Genomic DNA, 16,048 nt, shown 5'->3' with positions numbered 1-16,048 from the left:
GAATCCAGGTACTGGGTATGTGGGAGCTGGAGATTTTCCATAATGAAAGTTAAACAAGCAGTGGGGACACCGTGGCAGAGCCTCCTGCAGTCAGGCAAGATGGGGGTGCTTGTGGGTGTGGGGTTGCCCGAGACTGCAGTGCCTCTGTGTCCCCAGGCGTCTGGCCAAGTCCACCCTCCTGCTGATCCCCCTCTTTGGAATCCACTACATCATCTTCGCCTTCTCCCCCGAGGATGCCATGGAGATCCAGCTGTTTTTTGAACTGGCCCTTGGCTCATTCCAGGTAAGCTCCAGGGACGGCAACTTTAAGGTGAAAGGAGGCATTCTTTCTCCTTAGAGAGGCCAAAACCCAGTCTTCCCGAAGGCAGAGGAGTGCCTCATCTGGCAGAGACCCAAGAGAGGCAGGGGCAGGACCTCACTGTGCTGTGTGACCCTCAGTGGGTCCCAAGTTCCCCACCAGTCACGTGTCATATGGGGGTGGGAGATGCAACTCAGGAGAGAGAGGCTGACTCCAGGGAGGATAGAAAGGAATGTAACCCTGGTGCACTAGCTCACACAGCTCTCGGTAGTTAGAGACAATGCAAGCACTGAGGGCTTGAGCTGAGCCATCACGGAGTGGAGGGGGCAAGAAGATGAGCATAGCGGAAGAGGAGGGTGGGGTGGAAGGCGGTGTAGAAGAATATCCTCATCTGCACACTGGGAAGTCCATAAAAAGCCCCAAGCTGAAAAATCCAGAAGTAACCACATCAGCACATTATGCCGAATCAGTCAGGAGAGTTCCAAGTCTGAGGAACAGGAAACAGGGGCAAGGAGGTCAGGAGGCTACTGTTTTTTTTTTCTTTTCTTTCTTTTTGTTTTGGCGACAAGAGACATTTGACTCTCTGAAACAAATTACATACACAATTTACTAAAAATAAAAACCAACTTTAAAAAAAGGGGAAAAAGGGGAGAGGAGAAACGACATACCTACTAATTCAACAAGATGGTGTAGTTAAAAAATATAGTAAACCTATTTGGTCAGAAGGGACTTTTAACATGAATCCCAAACTTCACAATGTTATTTGTTTATTTACTCATAACTATCTCCTTCCAAAAATAATATGATGTAGCTTTCAGAGAAAACATACAAAGGACAAAAAATAAGCAGATGAGGGATCAGTGAATAAAGGAAGTAAAGCCAAAATTGAGTTCATACACAGAAACAAATTTGATGAAGTTCTCTAAAGAGGGGAGAAGTGTGTCATAAATTTTGGTCTGGAGCTTCCCGGTAGCCAAAGCAGAGGCAGAAACACACTCTGTTTCTGTTTCAAGACTTAGATGTAAGCAGCCTGGTTCCCAGGGAAAACCTAGAATTATAGTTTTGGGGCCTGAGAGAAATCTCTCCCAGTGGGTTTTCCTGAAGAAGCCAGCTTGTCATCAACACACAGACCATCCACAGAGACTTCCTCACCTGGGAAGGCCTTGACCTCAGGGTGAGGCTGGGTGCCTCCCTCATTCCTGGAGTTCTGTTCGGGACAGGGTGTGCCCAGGGTCATCTCCCCCTGTCCTGCTCAGGTTCCAGGGAAGACACATCACTGGGAACGCATTCCTGAGTGCAGTCTGGCCCTAACCCCTGCCTGCAGACCCCACCCCAGGGCTGTCCCGCTGCACTCTTCTGAGCCTCTTCTCTGCCCAAAGACTCTTGCCGGCACCCCAGACCCCTGGAGACCTAGTCTCTGTGTATAATCCATGAGCTTTTTCTCTGGATCAGGAAGTTTCCGTGTAACATGGGGGAAGGTTGGGCTCACCATGGCCCTTTTTATCAGGTGGGCGGGGCTGTCCAAAGATGGGTGGAAGGTCTTGACCCAGCTGACAGAATTGGGTAGTGACCCTGATGAGAACCTGGAGACCCAGGACTGCATAGATGAGGACTTCCTGTCTCTGGAACTAGGCTTGTGGCTAGGGCTGCAGACTACACCCAATGGAAGGCCATTTGGCTCCTCTCTGGGGACGTGCTTATTAACAGAAAACCAAAAGCACTTTCCTAAATGTTCCCATAGGAATGTTTTAGTTCAGTTCAGTTCAGTCGCTCAGTCATGTCTGACTATTTGTGACCCTACGGACTGCAGCATGCCAGGCTTCCCTGTCCATCACCAACTCCCAGAGCTTACTCAGACTCATGTCTATTGAGTCGGTGATGCCATCCAACCATCTCATCCTCTGTCATCCCCTTCTCCTCCTGCTTCAACCTTTTCCAGCATCAGGGTCTTTTCAGATGAGTCAGTTCTTCGCATCAGGTGGCCAATGTATTGGAACTTCAGCTTCAGCATCAGTCCTTCCAATGAAAATTCAGGACTGATTTCCTTTAGGATTGACTGGTTGGATCTCCTTGCAGTCCAAGGGACTCTCAAGAGTCTTCTCCAACACCACAGTTCAAAAGCATCAATTCTTCGGTGCTCAGCTTTCTTCATAGTCCAACTCTCACATCCATACATGACTACTGGAAAAACCATAGCTTTGACTAGATGGACCTTTGTTGGAAAAGTAATGTCTATGCTTTTTAATATGCTGTCTAGGTTGGTCATAGCTTTTTTTCCAAGGAGCAAGCATCTTTTAATTTCATGGCTGCAGTTACCACCTGCAGTGATTTTGGATCCCCCCAAAATAAAGTCTGTCACTGTTTCCATTGTTTCCCCATTCTATTTGCCATGAAATGATGGGACAGGATGCCATGATTTCAGTTTTCTGAATATTGAGTTTTAAGCCAGCTTTTAAACTCTCCGCTTTCACTTTCATCAAGAGGCTGTTTAGTTCTTCTTCGCTTTCTGCCAAAAGGGTGGTGTCATCTGCGTATCTGAGGTTATTGATGTTTTTCCCAGAAATCTTGATTCCAGCTTGTGCTTTATTCCAGCCCATAGGAATGTTTACAAAGAAAAAAAAGATCTTTAAGGGTGTTTTTTTAAAAAAAAAAGAACCACTGCTCAAATACAAACATATATATCATTTTATTATATTTTATACATATATAGTGATATAATAAATATTTTTTAAATTCTGTATTATGGAAATTTTTTCCACATACAAAAGTCAAATGAGCAATATAATGAACCTGCATATAGCCCTTACCCTTCTGTGACCTATCCTATTTCACCTCCATCCACTCCCCATCTCTCATCATTTTAAGCAAACTCAAGCCATCATGTTATTTCAAATGTAAACATTTTAGTATATACTTTCTGAAAGACAAGAACTTAAAGGACACACGCAGAACCACAATACCATTATCACCATCATATATTTCTAAAGACTGAAGTTTATTAGGGGCTTCCCTGGTGGCTGACAGTAAAAAATCCGCCTGTAGTACAGTAGATCTGGGTTTGTTCCCTGAGTTGGGACAATCTCCTGAAGAAGGGAATGGCTACCCACTCTAACAGTGTTGCCTGGAGAATCCCATGGACAGAGGAGCCCGACAGGCTACAGTCCACGGGGTTGCAGAGTCAGTTCCTCCTAATTATAGAAATACTTGCTTACTGAGGAAAATTTGGAAGTAAGGAGAAGTTAAAATAGAAAGGCAAATTCATCCAAACTCTTATAACCCAATGTAATAACCTCTGTTAAAATGGTGTGTTTACTTCTAAGTCTCCTTTCTATCCAAGAAGACATATACATGTACACACACTTACACACATGTAATTGAGATCATGATGTATGGTTTTTTAACCCTCCTTGTTATATTTAATTCTCTATCATTCCATCATGAAGATTTTTCCAGCTCACTAAAATTCTTCAGAGACTGCATTTGTAATGACTGTATAAAACTGGTATTTCCTAAACTTGTTGGCTGTGGGAGGCCACCCTCTACTTACCTGGGGCACATCTAACCTGCCCTCACCCAGGGCTCTGGCCCTCACTTGAACAGAGAGACTGTGTCTCAGCATCTCTGATGCTGGGAAACCCCGGTCCAGTGAGGGGAGCAGCCTGACCTCCAGCTCCAGGCCCACCAAAACCTGTGACTCAAGTCCCTCACCTGGAAGCAGGGATCCTCCCTGCCTACCTTCCAGAGATCTGGCAAGAATTAAGTGAAGCACCTGGAACCCAGAAGCCACGATTACATAGGCTAAGCTGTGGCCCAAATCCAGCTCTGGTTTATTGCAAAGCCTGCCTTTCATACTCTCTGACAGCAACTCCTAGTCATTGATGCCCATTTGAACCATCTGGGGCTCTTTCAGAGCTGCTGCTGATCCCACCCCAGACATTCGGATTTGGGGCACACAGTGCACCTGGGCCAGAACTCCCCAGTGATCCTCGTGTGCAGCCAAACGGAAACCACTGCCCTGAGTACATGTTCCTGCCCCGCCCCCATAGTCCCCATTTTGTGTGACATCATCCATGTCTGAGACTCCAGAGCAGATCCTTCCAATTTGTCTCTAAAACTCTTGTTAGAATGCTGGGATCCCAGAGCAGTTCCGTGTATGAAACGCACTATAAAGGGGCTGGTTCATCCCTCTTTGGAGTCCTGTCCATGTCTTAAGTAGCCAGGAGCAGGCCTGGTTGGCACTGGGAGGAGGGGTTGGGCTACCTGCAGTCAGGGCTGTGGTACCCAGGCCTCTGTGGGGCAGGGTGCTCACCAGCCGAGGAGGCCTGAGGGCAGAGCCTATTAGGAAGGGCAGGCTGGCCTTCGAGGGTCCTTAGGTGAGCTGGACATCCAGACTGCTAGACCCTGTTCAAAGCTCATTGTTCCATACAAGACTTAGGCCTCAAATCCCACATCTCAGCCTGGAGTCCCTGCCTGGGGGGCTCCATGCCAGGATTCTGGGGATCCCATTGGGAAAAGAGGAGTCTGGATGCTGGAGAGGGAGGGTCCTGATAGGCACGATGCCCACCCCACCAGGGAACTTAAAAGCAAACGTAGCCCTGAGGCCTCTGACCTTGGAGATGTGAGTGGGGAGTCAGGCCTCCTGTTCGCTGGCTGAGACCTGCACTTGAGCTCTGTCAGACTTCAGTTGCATTAAGCAGAAGTTGCTAACTCAGCCGCAGGGACCAGGCAGGTCACTGGACTTAATAAGGGAGGCCTTCCAGGAGAAGCAGGGCTTGGTGACACCTGAGGCACGCCCATCCTGCCAGGAGCTGAGTAGGTGGAGCAGCCATGTGAACCCCTGGGCCTGAGTGGGCTCGTTTGCAGGACCAGCTGGAAATCTGGAGAGGTTTAAACAGGGATAGCTACTCAGATAGAAAGACAAATCTGTGACTGTGTGGTCAGAGCAGAGCTCTGGGCGGGATGGACAAGTCTCACATGCCACCGCTCCCTGCTTCTCCCAGATGGCCCACCTTACTAATTCCCATGACCTGCCTGGTCACCGAGGTTGAGTTAGCAGCCTCTATTCAGTGTAACGGAGAAGGCAATTGCAACCCACTCCAGTACTCTTGCCTGGAAAATCCCATGGATGGAGGAGCCTGGTAGGCTGCAGTCCATAGGGTCACTAAGAGTCGGACACGACTGAGCTACTTCACTTTTCACTTTCCTGCCTTGGAGAAGGAAATGGCAACCCACTCCAGTGTTCTTGCCTGGAGAATCCCAGGGATGGCAGAGCCTGGTGGGCTGCTGCTGTCTATGGGGTTGCACAGAGTCGGACACGACTGAAGCAACTTAGCAGCAGCAGCATTTAATGTAACTGACACCACCCTGGCGCAGGGCAACTCCCTGGACCTGGGGTCATTTTTGCCCCCAAGAGTCTCAGTCTGTGTGGGTGATGCCAACACAGCTGGGTGCACTGCAAGGCCAGAAGAGGAAGCCCCTATTCCCTCTGGGGTAGCAGAAATGTGGTAAGGCTCTGGAATAGTCATGGGGAGAAGTGAGCCTGGGGCTGGTGATGAAAGGACCCCAGGGGACTAGGAGGCTGAATGCTGGAGCCCCGAACCAATCCCGTTGCCCCTGCTTCCTCCGCAGGGCCTGGTGGTGGCCGTCCTCTACTGCTTCCTCAATGGGGAGGTGAGTGTTCTAGGGTTGCTCTGCTGCCTGGGGAGCTCCCTTGTCATTGGATTGTGGTTCAGAAGGGCCACCTGGAAAGGGTGGCAGGGAGCGGGGTATGGTGTGGGTGGGGGAGACCAGGGCCTCCTGGCTCAAAATCTGTCTTCCAGGAGTCTGAGCTCACTTAACGGGAGCAACAGAATCACCCAGAGGCCTCGTTAAAACAACTGCTGGGTCCTACCTTGTTTCTAAACAGGCAAAAATGCATCCCTTAGGTCTGGGCTGGAGGCTGAGAATGTTTTAACAGGCACTCCAGGTGATTCTAACCCTCCAGCAAATTCAGGAAATGGAAAGTGCAGGCACCCCAACCCTAACAGAGGCTGCTGACTGCTGGTTGCCTGATGAGTGACCTCGGTCACTCCCCTGATCTGGGCCTCAGGCTTCCCATCTGTAAAGAGAGTAACTCTGGTGAAACGTCTGCCCCTCCGTCCTCAGAGACCTCCAAAGAGTATGACTGCTGAGCAGGGTTGGGGGAGCTGCACACTTAACTTTCAGTCTCTGCGCTTGCCCAGGGCATCTGGGTCGGATCAGGAGGCTCCTGGCACAGAGGCCGTGCAGTTGACATTAGTTGAACATGGTACTGCATGCAAACAAACCCTTCCTGTGGCTGTCAATCATCTGGTTCACCCCACTTGAATGGGAGTAGCCTCTGATTTTTTTCCAAAAGTCAAGCATCAAACCTAGCCCCAAATGCTTTGCTGCTGCAGCTGGGGGTTGTGAAGGAAATTCCAAAGAGTAGCCCCCTGGTCCCTAGATGAGTTCTGAGCTACAGTGGCTTCGTGTGGACGTGTCCAATTGTCCCAGGTGACCATCTGGAGATTGTGGAACGATCACAGGCCCCTTCTTCAGGATAGGTTTGCTGAGGTTGCTGGTGAAAGGTCCCAAGGGAAAGGGGCCCCTCAGTATCTATGGATGTCAGGGCTGAAAATGGTAAATCTGAGTGGAGGGGAAAGCATGCCCTCCGGGCAGGAGTGGCAGAGCCTGTGCTGAGGCCCCAGTGGAAAAAGCAGGACTCGGACAAAGATTGCCCTTCCCTCCTGACTGACTCCTGGTCTCCGGGGGCAGGTGCAGCTGGAAGTTCAGAAGAAGTGGCGGCAGTGGCACCTCCGTGAGCTCCCATTGCGGCCCGTGGCCCCCAGCTCCTCCTTTAGCAACGGCATCAAGGCCAGCACCTCGGAGCAGAGTCGGGCCACCCATAGGACCAGTGTCATCTGAGGCTGGTCACCCTAGGTCCTGAGGGCTGACCGCTGCAGTAGGAGAGCCTGCCTTTCTGCCGGACGCAGTGTGGTCTCTCCAGTGACTATTACACCCCTCCTTCTGGCCTTGGGGTGGGGTTGTGGTGATGATTCCTCAGAACTGATGGGGCCTGGGACAGCAAAAGGGCCTGGGATTCAGATCTGTTGAGTTTCCTGGAAAGAGTAGTTCAGGGGTCCCAGGAGAGGGCAGGGGAATAAATGGTAACTGGGATGAGACTTGGTATTTGTCAGTCTTCTTGTCCTTGAGATGCAAGGTGGAGGATGATGTCCCTTGCTACTTTCTGGAGAAGGGGGCTTCCCTGACCTCCCTGCTCCAGTTTTCAGGAATAAGCTTAGAAGCCCAGTGAACCGGAAGATAGTGAAGAATAATGAAGCCTGGTGTGCTGCAGTCCATGGGGTCATAAAGAATCAGACATGACTTAGCAACTCAACAATAACCAGTGAACCAGAGAAACTGGCCTTGCCCTTGGCCTCCCCAGCCCTCATTGCAACTCAGCCATCCAGCTCTTACCCCGGGGCCTTCAAGACAACTCGAGGAAGTTACAGGGAACCTTTTAATGACCCTAACAAGGGATGAGGCACCCTGTTATTCCTGCTTTCAGTTATCTTTGGTAATGGTGGTTTAGACACTAAGTCATGTCTGACTCTTGCGACCCCATGGACGGTAGCCCATCAGGCTCCTCTGTCCATGGGATTCTCCAGGCAAGAATACTGAAGTGGGTTGCCATTTCCTTCTCGAGGATCTTCCCGACCCAGGGATCGAACCCAGGTCTCCTGCATTGCAGAAAGATTCTTTACCGACTTAGCTATGAGGGGAGCCCTCAGTTATCTGTAGTACTGCAGCAAATGGGGCAGAAGAGAAACTGGTTCACCAAGGTCCTGTGACTTGACCAAGATACCCAGCTGGAAGTGGCAGCTCAGTGCAGGACTTTTGATTTTAAATCCCCAGGCTCGCTCCAAGGCTGTCTGTCTTCCCTGCTCCCAGGTCGGGATGAATGGGGGCCTGTCTCCCTGTCCTACTGGGAATTTTCATCTTATCCTTAACTCTTTGGATCTCAGTTCCCTCGCATATCAGCATTCCTTCTCTGCTGGACATGTGAAGATTAAAGGACTGAATATTTGAACCTTTTTACAAAGCACTGCCTACATGCTCAGGGAAAGCAGTGCTCAGGGAAAGCATTCGGGACAGGAGCAGAGGTGACCCCTCCCCCCAGAGTAGAGGGAAGGGCATCTTGCTGGTGGGTGGGCCCAGCTCTAGTCCTGGCTTTGGGTGACCTGGACAAGTGGCCCTGGCCCCCAACTTCTGCATCTCACCCCTGCAGACAAAGAGGTCACCCTCTCTCACCTCATAGACCGCCCCTGGGGTGAAAAGGCCAGCTTGCCCATTTTCCAGGGCTAAGAATACATGTCAGCCTGTATGGTTGATATAACTTTCTCCAGAGACCCCCATGAACTCTGCATCTTCGAATCAAGAAAAAAAATCACGAGGTATAGGCACCCAGAAAGAGGACCTGGCAGGCAGAAACCCAAACCTCATGAGGCCAGAATGAACCAGGGAAGGCCTGAGCTCATCAGGTCAGGGAGGGGCACGGGGCTAGTATAGAATGAAATAGGCTGAGGGTGGGGAAAAAAAACCCCGCCTACTGGGCAGAAAAGGGACTGAAAAGGGGGCAATTTAATGCACAAAAATATAAAGCGGCCAGCAAGGGTGGAAATCTTCATTGGTTCCTGTCTCCTTCACCTGCAGGCCCCTGTATCTAGGCTGGTTGTTAATCATTATCCAAGGTTTGGCCAGTTCCCTGTACCCCATGGAGTCCAGATACGTGCTCTCTGGAGTGTGTTCTAGGATCAAAAATGGTACTCTGAGTCTATCTGGCCCTGACCAAAGATGGATGCACATGCTATGTCAGAGATCCATTCATCACGTGCTCAGTTGTGTCCAACTCTTTGCAACACCATGGACTGTAGCTGCCAGGCTCCTCTGTCCATGAGGATTTTCCAGGCAAGAATACTGGAGTGGTTTACCATTTCCTCCTTCAGGAGATCTTCCCAACCCAAGGATCAAGTCTCCTGCATTGGCAGGGGGATTCTTTACTGCTTGAGCCATCGGGGAAGTCCCTACATCAAGAGGACATATTATAAGTTAGGCAGCTCTCCTGGAAGGGCTTCAGGCAGTACTCACAAGGAGAATCCTCAGAGGGACAGCCAGCTGCTGGAAGCAGGGGGTTATCCTGGGATTTTGAGGCACCCCTAAAGGGCAGGGTTCAAATAAAGTCAAATGGTTTGAAAGCCTACTATATGCAAGCAATCCTGAACTCTGCTTCCCTGGCATGACCAAAGCTAAAGCAGGGAAAATGCAAAGGCCCTTTGAGCTGGTGGTAGAAAGTCTTAGGCACTAAGTGGACACCCTTTGCTGGAAGGATGATTCACTCTTAGTGTCCCAGGAGGTCCAGGGACCCTACAGCCCACATCCCAGCAGGTCAATAAAACAGGTGTGAACTGTGCTTCCCTGTGCAGCCGGCCTGGGCTGCAGTGACCTGCAGTGACCTGAGCTGCTTCCTGGTCTATTCCCATCCCAGGAAGGGTTCAAGTAAAGGTTTTCAAATATGTTTATTCTTGTAAAATCAACATCCTATATAACATGGCTGTGGATAAACTGGTGCAGTTGGTGGCATGGAGGCTCCCACCTGACCTCTGGGCTGCAGACCAGCTGCAAAGACCCCTGGACCACTGGCCCAAACATACCAAGGCCAAGAGGCATCAATTTGAATGTCACATGCTGGAATTAGAAAAGTCTCATCTTTTCCACCCCTCGCACTGCACAGCATGTGAGACTCAGTTCCCCAACCAGGGATCTAACCCGTGTCCCCTGCGTTGGAAGCCCAGAGAGTCTTAACCACTGGATCACCAGGGAAGTCTGGAAAAGTCCCTTCATAGGCAGGCTTTCCCGTAACTTGATGTCCTTGGAGGAGGTCCTAAACTTTTGTAGGCAGGCCCCAGGGATGCATGCTGTTGTTGATGTGGGTGATGCTGTTGATGTGCAGGCCACTGATACCATTCAGGAAGAGAAGGAAGGAAGCTGTGAAGTCGCTCCAGAACATCAGGGTGAGGCCCAAGAGCGTGACCTGGCTCCTGAGAAGGACCAGGAAGCTCAGGAGGCCCCCAAAGGAGAGAATGAATGAGATGAGTAGGAGGGTGGAGCCCATAGCCCACTTCCGCCAAGCGAGGGAGTCCTCGCACACCTGGGACACTATGAGAAACTCCAGGCCAAAGATGGCGACCACCACAGCCAAGGTGGCCACGATGCGGGCCACAACCAAGCCCGAGGCCAGCCAGGGCACCTGGGTCTGACTCAGGTCTCGGAGGCAGTGCAACTCCGTCTGGTTGGAGGCAGTGCAGAAGCGCCACAGTCCAAAGAGGTGGTCACCTGCCAGGAGCCATTCGCCATCGCAGATGGAGATGGAGGAGAGGACCACAGCCAGGGACGTACACAGGGTGATGAGGGCTCGGGTGAAGGACTCAAAGAAGGACCGGTGGGGCCCCCTTTGGCCCAGCAGCCTCTGTGCCTGGAAGACAGCATGGGGCAACATGTCAGGGAGGGCCCCCTGCCACACCCCACCAGCCTCTTCAGGGAGGACTCACAACATGCGGTTCAGATTCCCACTGCCACTGGAACCCATCTCCCATCCAGCCTGCTCCCGGCCCACCCTCCATTCAAGACCTATAAGCATTGTCTGTGGATCCAGTTATTTATCAGGTAAAGAGTTCCCTGCCCTTTCTTTAATGATTTTATAATGAATAAAAAGCCCAAATTCCATTTGCCTGTCTATACTCTTTAGCCCGTTCTGAAGTCAGAAAACCTGTTTGACCTGGCTGTTGTGACCTTGAGCCAGCAGGCAGCCTTGGTTTCTTTATATGCAAAACAAGAACACTACACAGAGTTATTAGCACATCAGTGATGGTTTCCTCCCCTGGCTCCTGGTCTCCCCTAGTTTCATCCAAATCTGTACCTTCTGAACTTGCCAGGACCCAGGTGCTCAGTGATGTTTGCACTTTACCCTTTAGTCTGGCTTAGCCTGTACCCCACCCAGAACATGCCACCACTAAGTGTTCCAGCAGCTTCTGGGGTTGGAAGGGGAGTCCCTGGGGCTCCCCTTCAGTCTCTGGTTTCAGCCCTGAAAAGTGCACTGTCCTCTCTCCTGGCAGCCTGGGCCAAGCGCCCAGTGAGGTGTCTCTTGTTACAACCCTGAGGCACCCTCCAGTCACGGTCCCCCAACCCAGAAGCAAAAGGAATGCTTCAAAGAGTAGCAGGCCTTAGATGGCCCACAAGCCCTCCCAGAGCATCCTCCCCACCACCCTGTTCAGGCACACGGCCCTCTTCCCATGCCGAGGACAAACCTAGAACTTTCTTCCTCACCTACTGGCTCTTCTACTTGAAAGGCTCTTCTGGCTGCCCCCCTTTCTCCATTCTTCATATCTCGACTGAAACAGCTCTGTAACCACCCAACGCAGAAGGGACTCCCTCTGGTCACTCTCAGAGGAACCGTTCTGGCAAGTTACCTATTTCTGTCTGAATAGTGGTTGTGTGTTATTGACTGTCTCACTCGGAGACTGAGGTCTCCAGGAGGCCAGGGCCTTTCCCTAGCACCTGGCACTGTGCTCAAGAGCCATGAGATAAATGAAGGTCAAGTTTGCAACCACTGCCACTTTCACCCGAAGCTCCCTTTAAGCCATCCCCTGCCCAGTCCTAAATTATGTCCTTTACAGTGAGTGTGGAAGCAGCCCAGGTTACACCTTGGTTTGGGAGGTAAGCAAAGCGGAAAACTCAAAACTAGCGTGATGATCACTGCTAGGGAAACCAACCAAAAGGGGACTCTAGGGTCAGCCCTACCCACGTGCAAACGGAGGCTTCCAGAGGCAGGCCTGGGCCACCCCCTCAGTGAGGGGCAGAAAACAAGGCCACGCTCCTGGGAGACCCTGTGGTCAGAGCCCCAGCAGGAACATCAGGCTGCCTGCTAACCTGCCCACCTTAGCAGCCCCAGGGGTACAGGAAAGAATCCTGTTTGCTTTCAGCACTTCTGCCTAAGTTAGGATCCCATTTCACCCTTAAACCCGAGTCTGGACTTCCCTGGTGGTACAGTGGATAAGAATCTGCTTGCCAATGCAGGGGACAAGCATTCAATCCCCGGTCTTGGACAGTTCCACATGCCAGAAGAACTAAGCCCGAGTGCCACAATTAAGCCTAGAGCCCGTGCTCCACAAGAGAAGTTACTGCAATGAGATGCCTGGGCACCGCGATCAAGAATAGCCTCTAGGCTCGCCACCACTTAAAAAAAAGAAGGAATAGCTGCTTTTTCATTAAAAAAAAAAAAAAAAGGAACAAACTAGTCTGGTGGAGTAGGAAACTTCATGGGGGGTATGCAAAGATGGCAACTGTCACAGAGGCCAAGGGACCTGCCCAAGAGCATTGACCTACGTCACAGTAAAGCCTGGCATAGCGGCTCAACAGCTGTATCATGTGCGGGGGTTGGGGTGGGGATGCATGCTACCAATAAATACTGACTTGGGCCATCGTGTGAGGGGCTCAGTATGATGGTGAGGAAAAGGAGTGGAGGGGACTGAGGGACACCCAAGGACACCGATGCAGATCCAGACATAAAGGCAGCCTGGTGTGCTGTAAAGAGCATTCAGGAGGGAGTCTAGGCTGTGGTTCTCAAACCATGTCTCCTTGTCTCTTAGCAGGGGCAGGGGGCCCCTCACTTCAACCCATCAGATCTCTTTTTCCTGCCAGAGCCACTGGGAATCTGAGTCTGTACTGGATTTCAATAGAAAATTTAGCTCTACTGCTAGGAAAACCAAGGGAGCTTTGAAACCTCTGATTACAAACCACAAAGGTGTTTGTCTTTGCAACAAGGTTTATTAGCCCCCTTGACTCTTGTTTCTCATCTACATTCTGTAGGGTTAGTGACCGCTGCAGGAAAGCATAGCCATGAAGGCACCTCGAGAGGTTATAACACCCCTAGAGGTTGTTAAGTTTGTAGGATGGGAAAACCCCAGACGCAGGCAACAAGTCACAAGAATACAGCACCCAGAGGCCTTTTGACCTTGGACATCACACTGTCTGGAGAAAAAGCACATGCCGTCCTGTGCTCAGCCCCACCTGTCCTGGGCACAGATTGGACTTTAATCTCTATGCTCTCAGACATTCAGAAAGACAGCTGACATCAGGTCATTTTCCCCCTCCCATCCCAAAGTAGGGCATCATTCAAACTCTGACACCAATAAAACTCCCAAGGATTAAATGAGATTATGTATATAAAGATGCTTGGCACATAAGCAGTCCTGATTTACCACAGCCTAGTCCTAATATTAGGAATAGTAAGGTATCTTGAGTCCTCATTCCCTACCACTGCCCCCCACACCTGAGCTTTGAGCCATCTAAGGCCTGAAATCCTCTCCTGGAGGGCAGTTGAGCCTCACCATGGTCAGTGGAAGGTTTGTGGACCACCCAGGATGAGGGCAGTTGAGCCCTGTCCCTGATACTGCCCTGCCCAGCTCTGTGACCTTGGGCAAGTCACTTTAGTCTCAGGGCCTGGACTTGCTCCACTAAAAAAAAAAAAAAAAAGGAAGAGGCATTTTCCCTTTTCATCCAGCTCCCTGAATGATTTCTAGTGACCTGTAGAACAGTGTCACTTGACACTCTTGGGCTGCTGAGTCCACTGCCAAGATCCTGTCTTCCTCTACAACTCAGGACCCCATCTGATTCCATCCACCCCTAAGTAGACACTCTGGGCTGCTCACTACTCATTCTTCACATTACCCCTCCCTCCTTATTTGCCCCAACCCCCGACTGCTCACTTAGCCCAAGGCCAGGTCAGGCCCTTCTCCTCATCAGCTGGAAATCCATCTGTGCTCAGCCACTGAGTCGCATCCCACTCTTTGGGACCTCACTGATTGTAGCCAGGCTCCTCTGTCCCTGTGATTCTCTAGGCAAGAGTACTGGAATGGGTTGCCATTTCAGTACTGGAATGAGCTTCCCCCACCCGGGATCAACCTGGGTCTCCTGATGGGCAGGTGGATTTTTTTTTTTTTTTTTTAACCACTGAGCCACACAGAAAATCCCTTCTACAGCTTCCTAAACAGTAAGCCCATTCACGCCAGCATGACCCCAGGACACTGGTCAGAGAGGTACAGGAGCCAGTCTGCTTGGTTTTTAGCTCTTTGACAAGTTATTTATCCCTGGAGATAACTAGTCCTGCTTCTGCCCTCGTGGTGGAGCTGAACCGAGTTCTGAACACCGCAACTGCATAGAACAGTCCCAAGCCTGTGGTTCAGTGTTAAGTGCTCCTAAGTGTCAGCGACTGTCTTCAAACACAGCCCGCGCCCCCAACCCCGCCCTGCCAGCCGACAGTAGCGCTCCAGGGTTTTAACTTCATCTTTTCCGCCCACCCCCAACCCCCTTCTCCATCCTTTGCTAAAAATCAAGTCCTTCAACCTGGCTACCAGTCTTCCTGCCCCTCCCAGCCCGGCAAGAAGCTCTCCCCCAGCCCTTAATCCTGTCGCAGTTTCTAATCTAGCACTCACTTCCCGGGACCCATCTAAATCCTGTTTGCAAGTTCTCTCCCCAGCTGGGCCGCCGGCTCTTCGAGGCGGGACCACACCAGATCCCACCCTCCACGCAGAAGGTCCGGAGGCAGACCGGTCGGGACTTCAGATTATGCCCAGAACAGTAGGGAGTAACTCGCTGCATCCCGCTCTCGGGCTGCTGAATCCCAGCCGCAGGAGGTTTGCGGGCGGCTTGTGGGTGGAGTTTCTCCTGTTCGGGCCAAGTCTGGTTCTCACTCGCTTCTGGGGCTGAGCTGGCCGCCACCTCCAGGTCACTTCACCTGAGCCTCAGTCTCCGAATCTGTAAACTGGGCGGAGCTCTGGGGTCAGTGCTGTGGCGCTCTGAGCGCTCGCGGGCTGAGTTTGCGGGGCTCTGACCGCCAGGACCATCAGGTCGGGACACGCGTGGGCGGGACGCGTCCGCTATGGAGGCTCGGCTGCCGGGTAGGAGAATTGTACTCCAGAGGGGCGGAGGGAGACGGGCAGGTTCTCCAGCAAACGCCTCGCATCACTGGGAAACCTCATCTCTGCAATGCCGGCCCCTCACCTCACTACAGTCTGTTTCCAGGTTTCCGCGCGTCCCAGCGAATCCACCCCCGTCCCCGTCCCCCCAAAAGTCAATTTTGCGTAGGGGAGATGGTATTCTTGGCCTGGGTTCAGGAAAGTTCTGGCTTCCCGAGACATGCCTTCTCCTCTGAGGAGCGAACCTCACTCTACAAGTGGATTCCGTCCATTCTCCGCCCCCAAAGCGCCCCCTTTTAAGAGGGACCCTTCTGTTAAACCTAACCGATGGAAACAGAGAACCCCAAAGAGAAGTAAGACAACCCCCCGACCCCGAGACTTTTGGGAGCCTCGGGTGTGCGAAGGACCCAAGCGACAAGACCGAGCCACAGAACAGTGCTGGGGTGGAAGAGTGGTCCGAGGTGGCTTCCTGACTATCCCTCGGACCCTGGCAGGGCACTCCTACCGCTCTCACCGCGGCCGCTCGCTCACCTGAACGCCGAGGGCTGTCATCCTGCGCCCGGGCTCTTCGCGAACTCCCGCCAGCTGCCTCCACGATCCCTAGCGCAGATCTGCTGAGGCAGACCCTCGCGGCTTGGGAATTTTCTTCTCAGGGGGCGGCGCCGGGGCGCAGGGTGGGTCGGAGGGCGGGGCGGGAGAAGGGCGGAGCGGGGAAGGG

General features: G+C 51.8%; 2 protein-coding genes across 2 annotated transcripts in view; one reads left to right on the top strand and one right to left on the bottom strand.

Annotated features, from left to right (window-relative positions):
* Positions 1–7,479, top strand: part of SCTR (secretin receptor) — a 75,170-nt gene extending 67,691 nt beyond the window's left edge. Inside the window, exons 11-13 of the mRNA XM_010860793.1 lie at positions 157–283; positions 5,927–5,968; positions 7,073–7,479. Of these exons, the coding sequence (XP_010859095.1) occupies positions 157–283; positions 5,927–5,968; positions 7,073–7,222 (319 nt within the window). The 3' untranslated portion in view covers positions 7,223–7,479. The remainder of the gene's footprint in view (positions 1–156; positions 284–5,926; positions 5,969–7,072) is intronic.
* A 2,379-nt stretch (positions 7,480–9,858) lies between these two features.
* TMEM37 (transmembrane protein 37) lies at positions 9,859–15,977 on the bottom strand. The gene is made up of 2 exons (XM_010860792.1): positions 15,862–15,977; positions 9,859–10,829 (listed from the first exon to the last, which is right to left on the bottom strand). Exons 1-2 carry the CDS (start codon positions 15,880–15,882, stop codon positions 10,239–10,241), a joined length of 612 nt encoding a protein of 203 aa, XP_010859094.1. The 5' UTR covers positions 15,883–15,977; the 3' UTR covers positions 9,859–10,238.
* Positions 15,978–16,048: the final 71 nt, after the last annotated feature.

The sequence above is a fragment of the Bison bison genome, unplaced genomic scaffold, assembly GCF_000754665.1.
Source record: "Bison bison bison isolate TAMUID 2011002044 unplaced genomic scaffold, Bison_UMD1.0 scf7180017864471, whole genome shotgun sequence".
In the NCBI taxonomy this organism is placed as follows: domain Eukaryota; kingdom Metazoa; phylum Chordata; class Mammalia; order Artiodactyla; family Bovidae; genus Bison; species Bison bison.
The sequence above is the reverse complement of the archived record's forward strand: the minus strand, read 5'-3'. Positions and strand labels throughout refer to the sequence as shown.

What these genes read in the sequence shown, in the direction of transcription:
- TMEM37 (XM_010860792.1), bottom strand. Translation starts at nt 15,882, where the DNA reads ATGACAGCCCTCGGCGTTCAG. An exon ending in TGACAGCCCTCGGCGTTCAG is followed by an intron (nt 10,830 to 15,861) that starts GTGAGCGAGCGG and finishes GCTGTCTTCCAG; the next exon opens with GCACAGAGGCTGCTGGGCCA.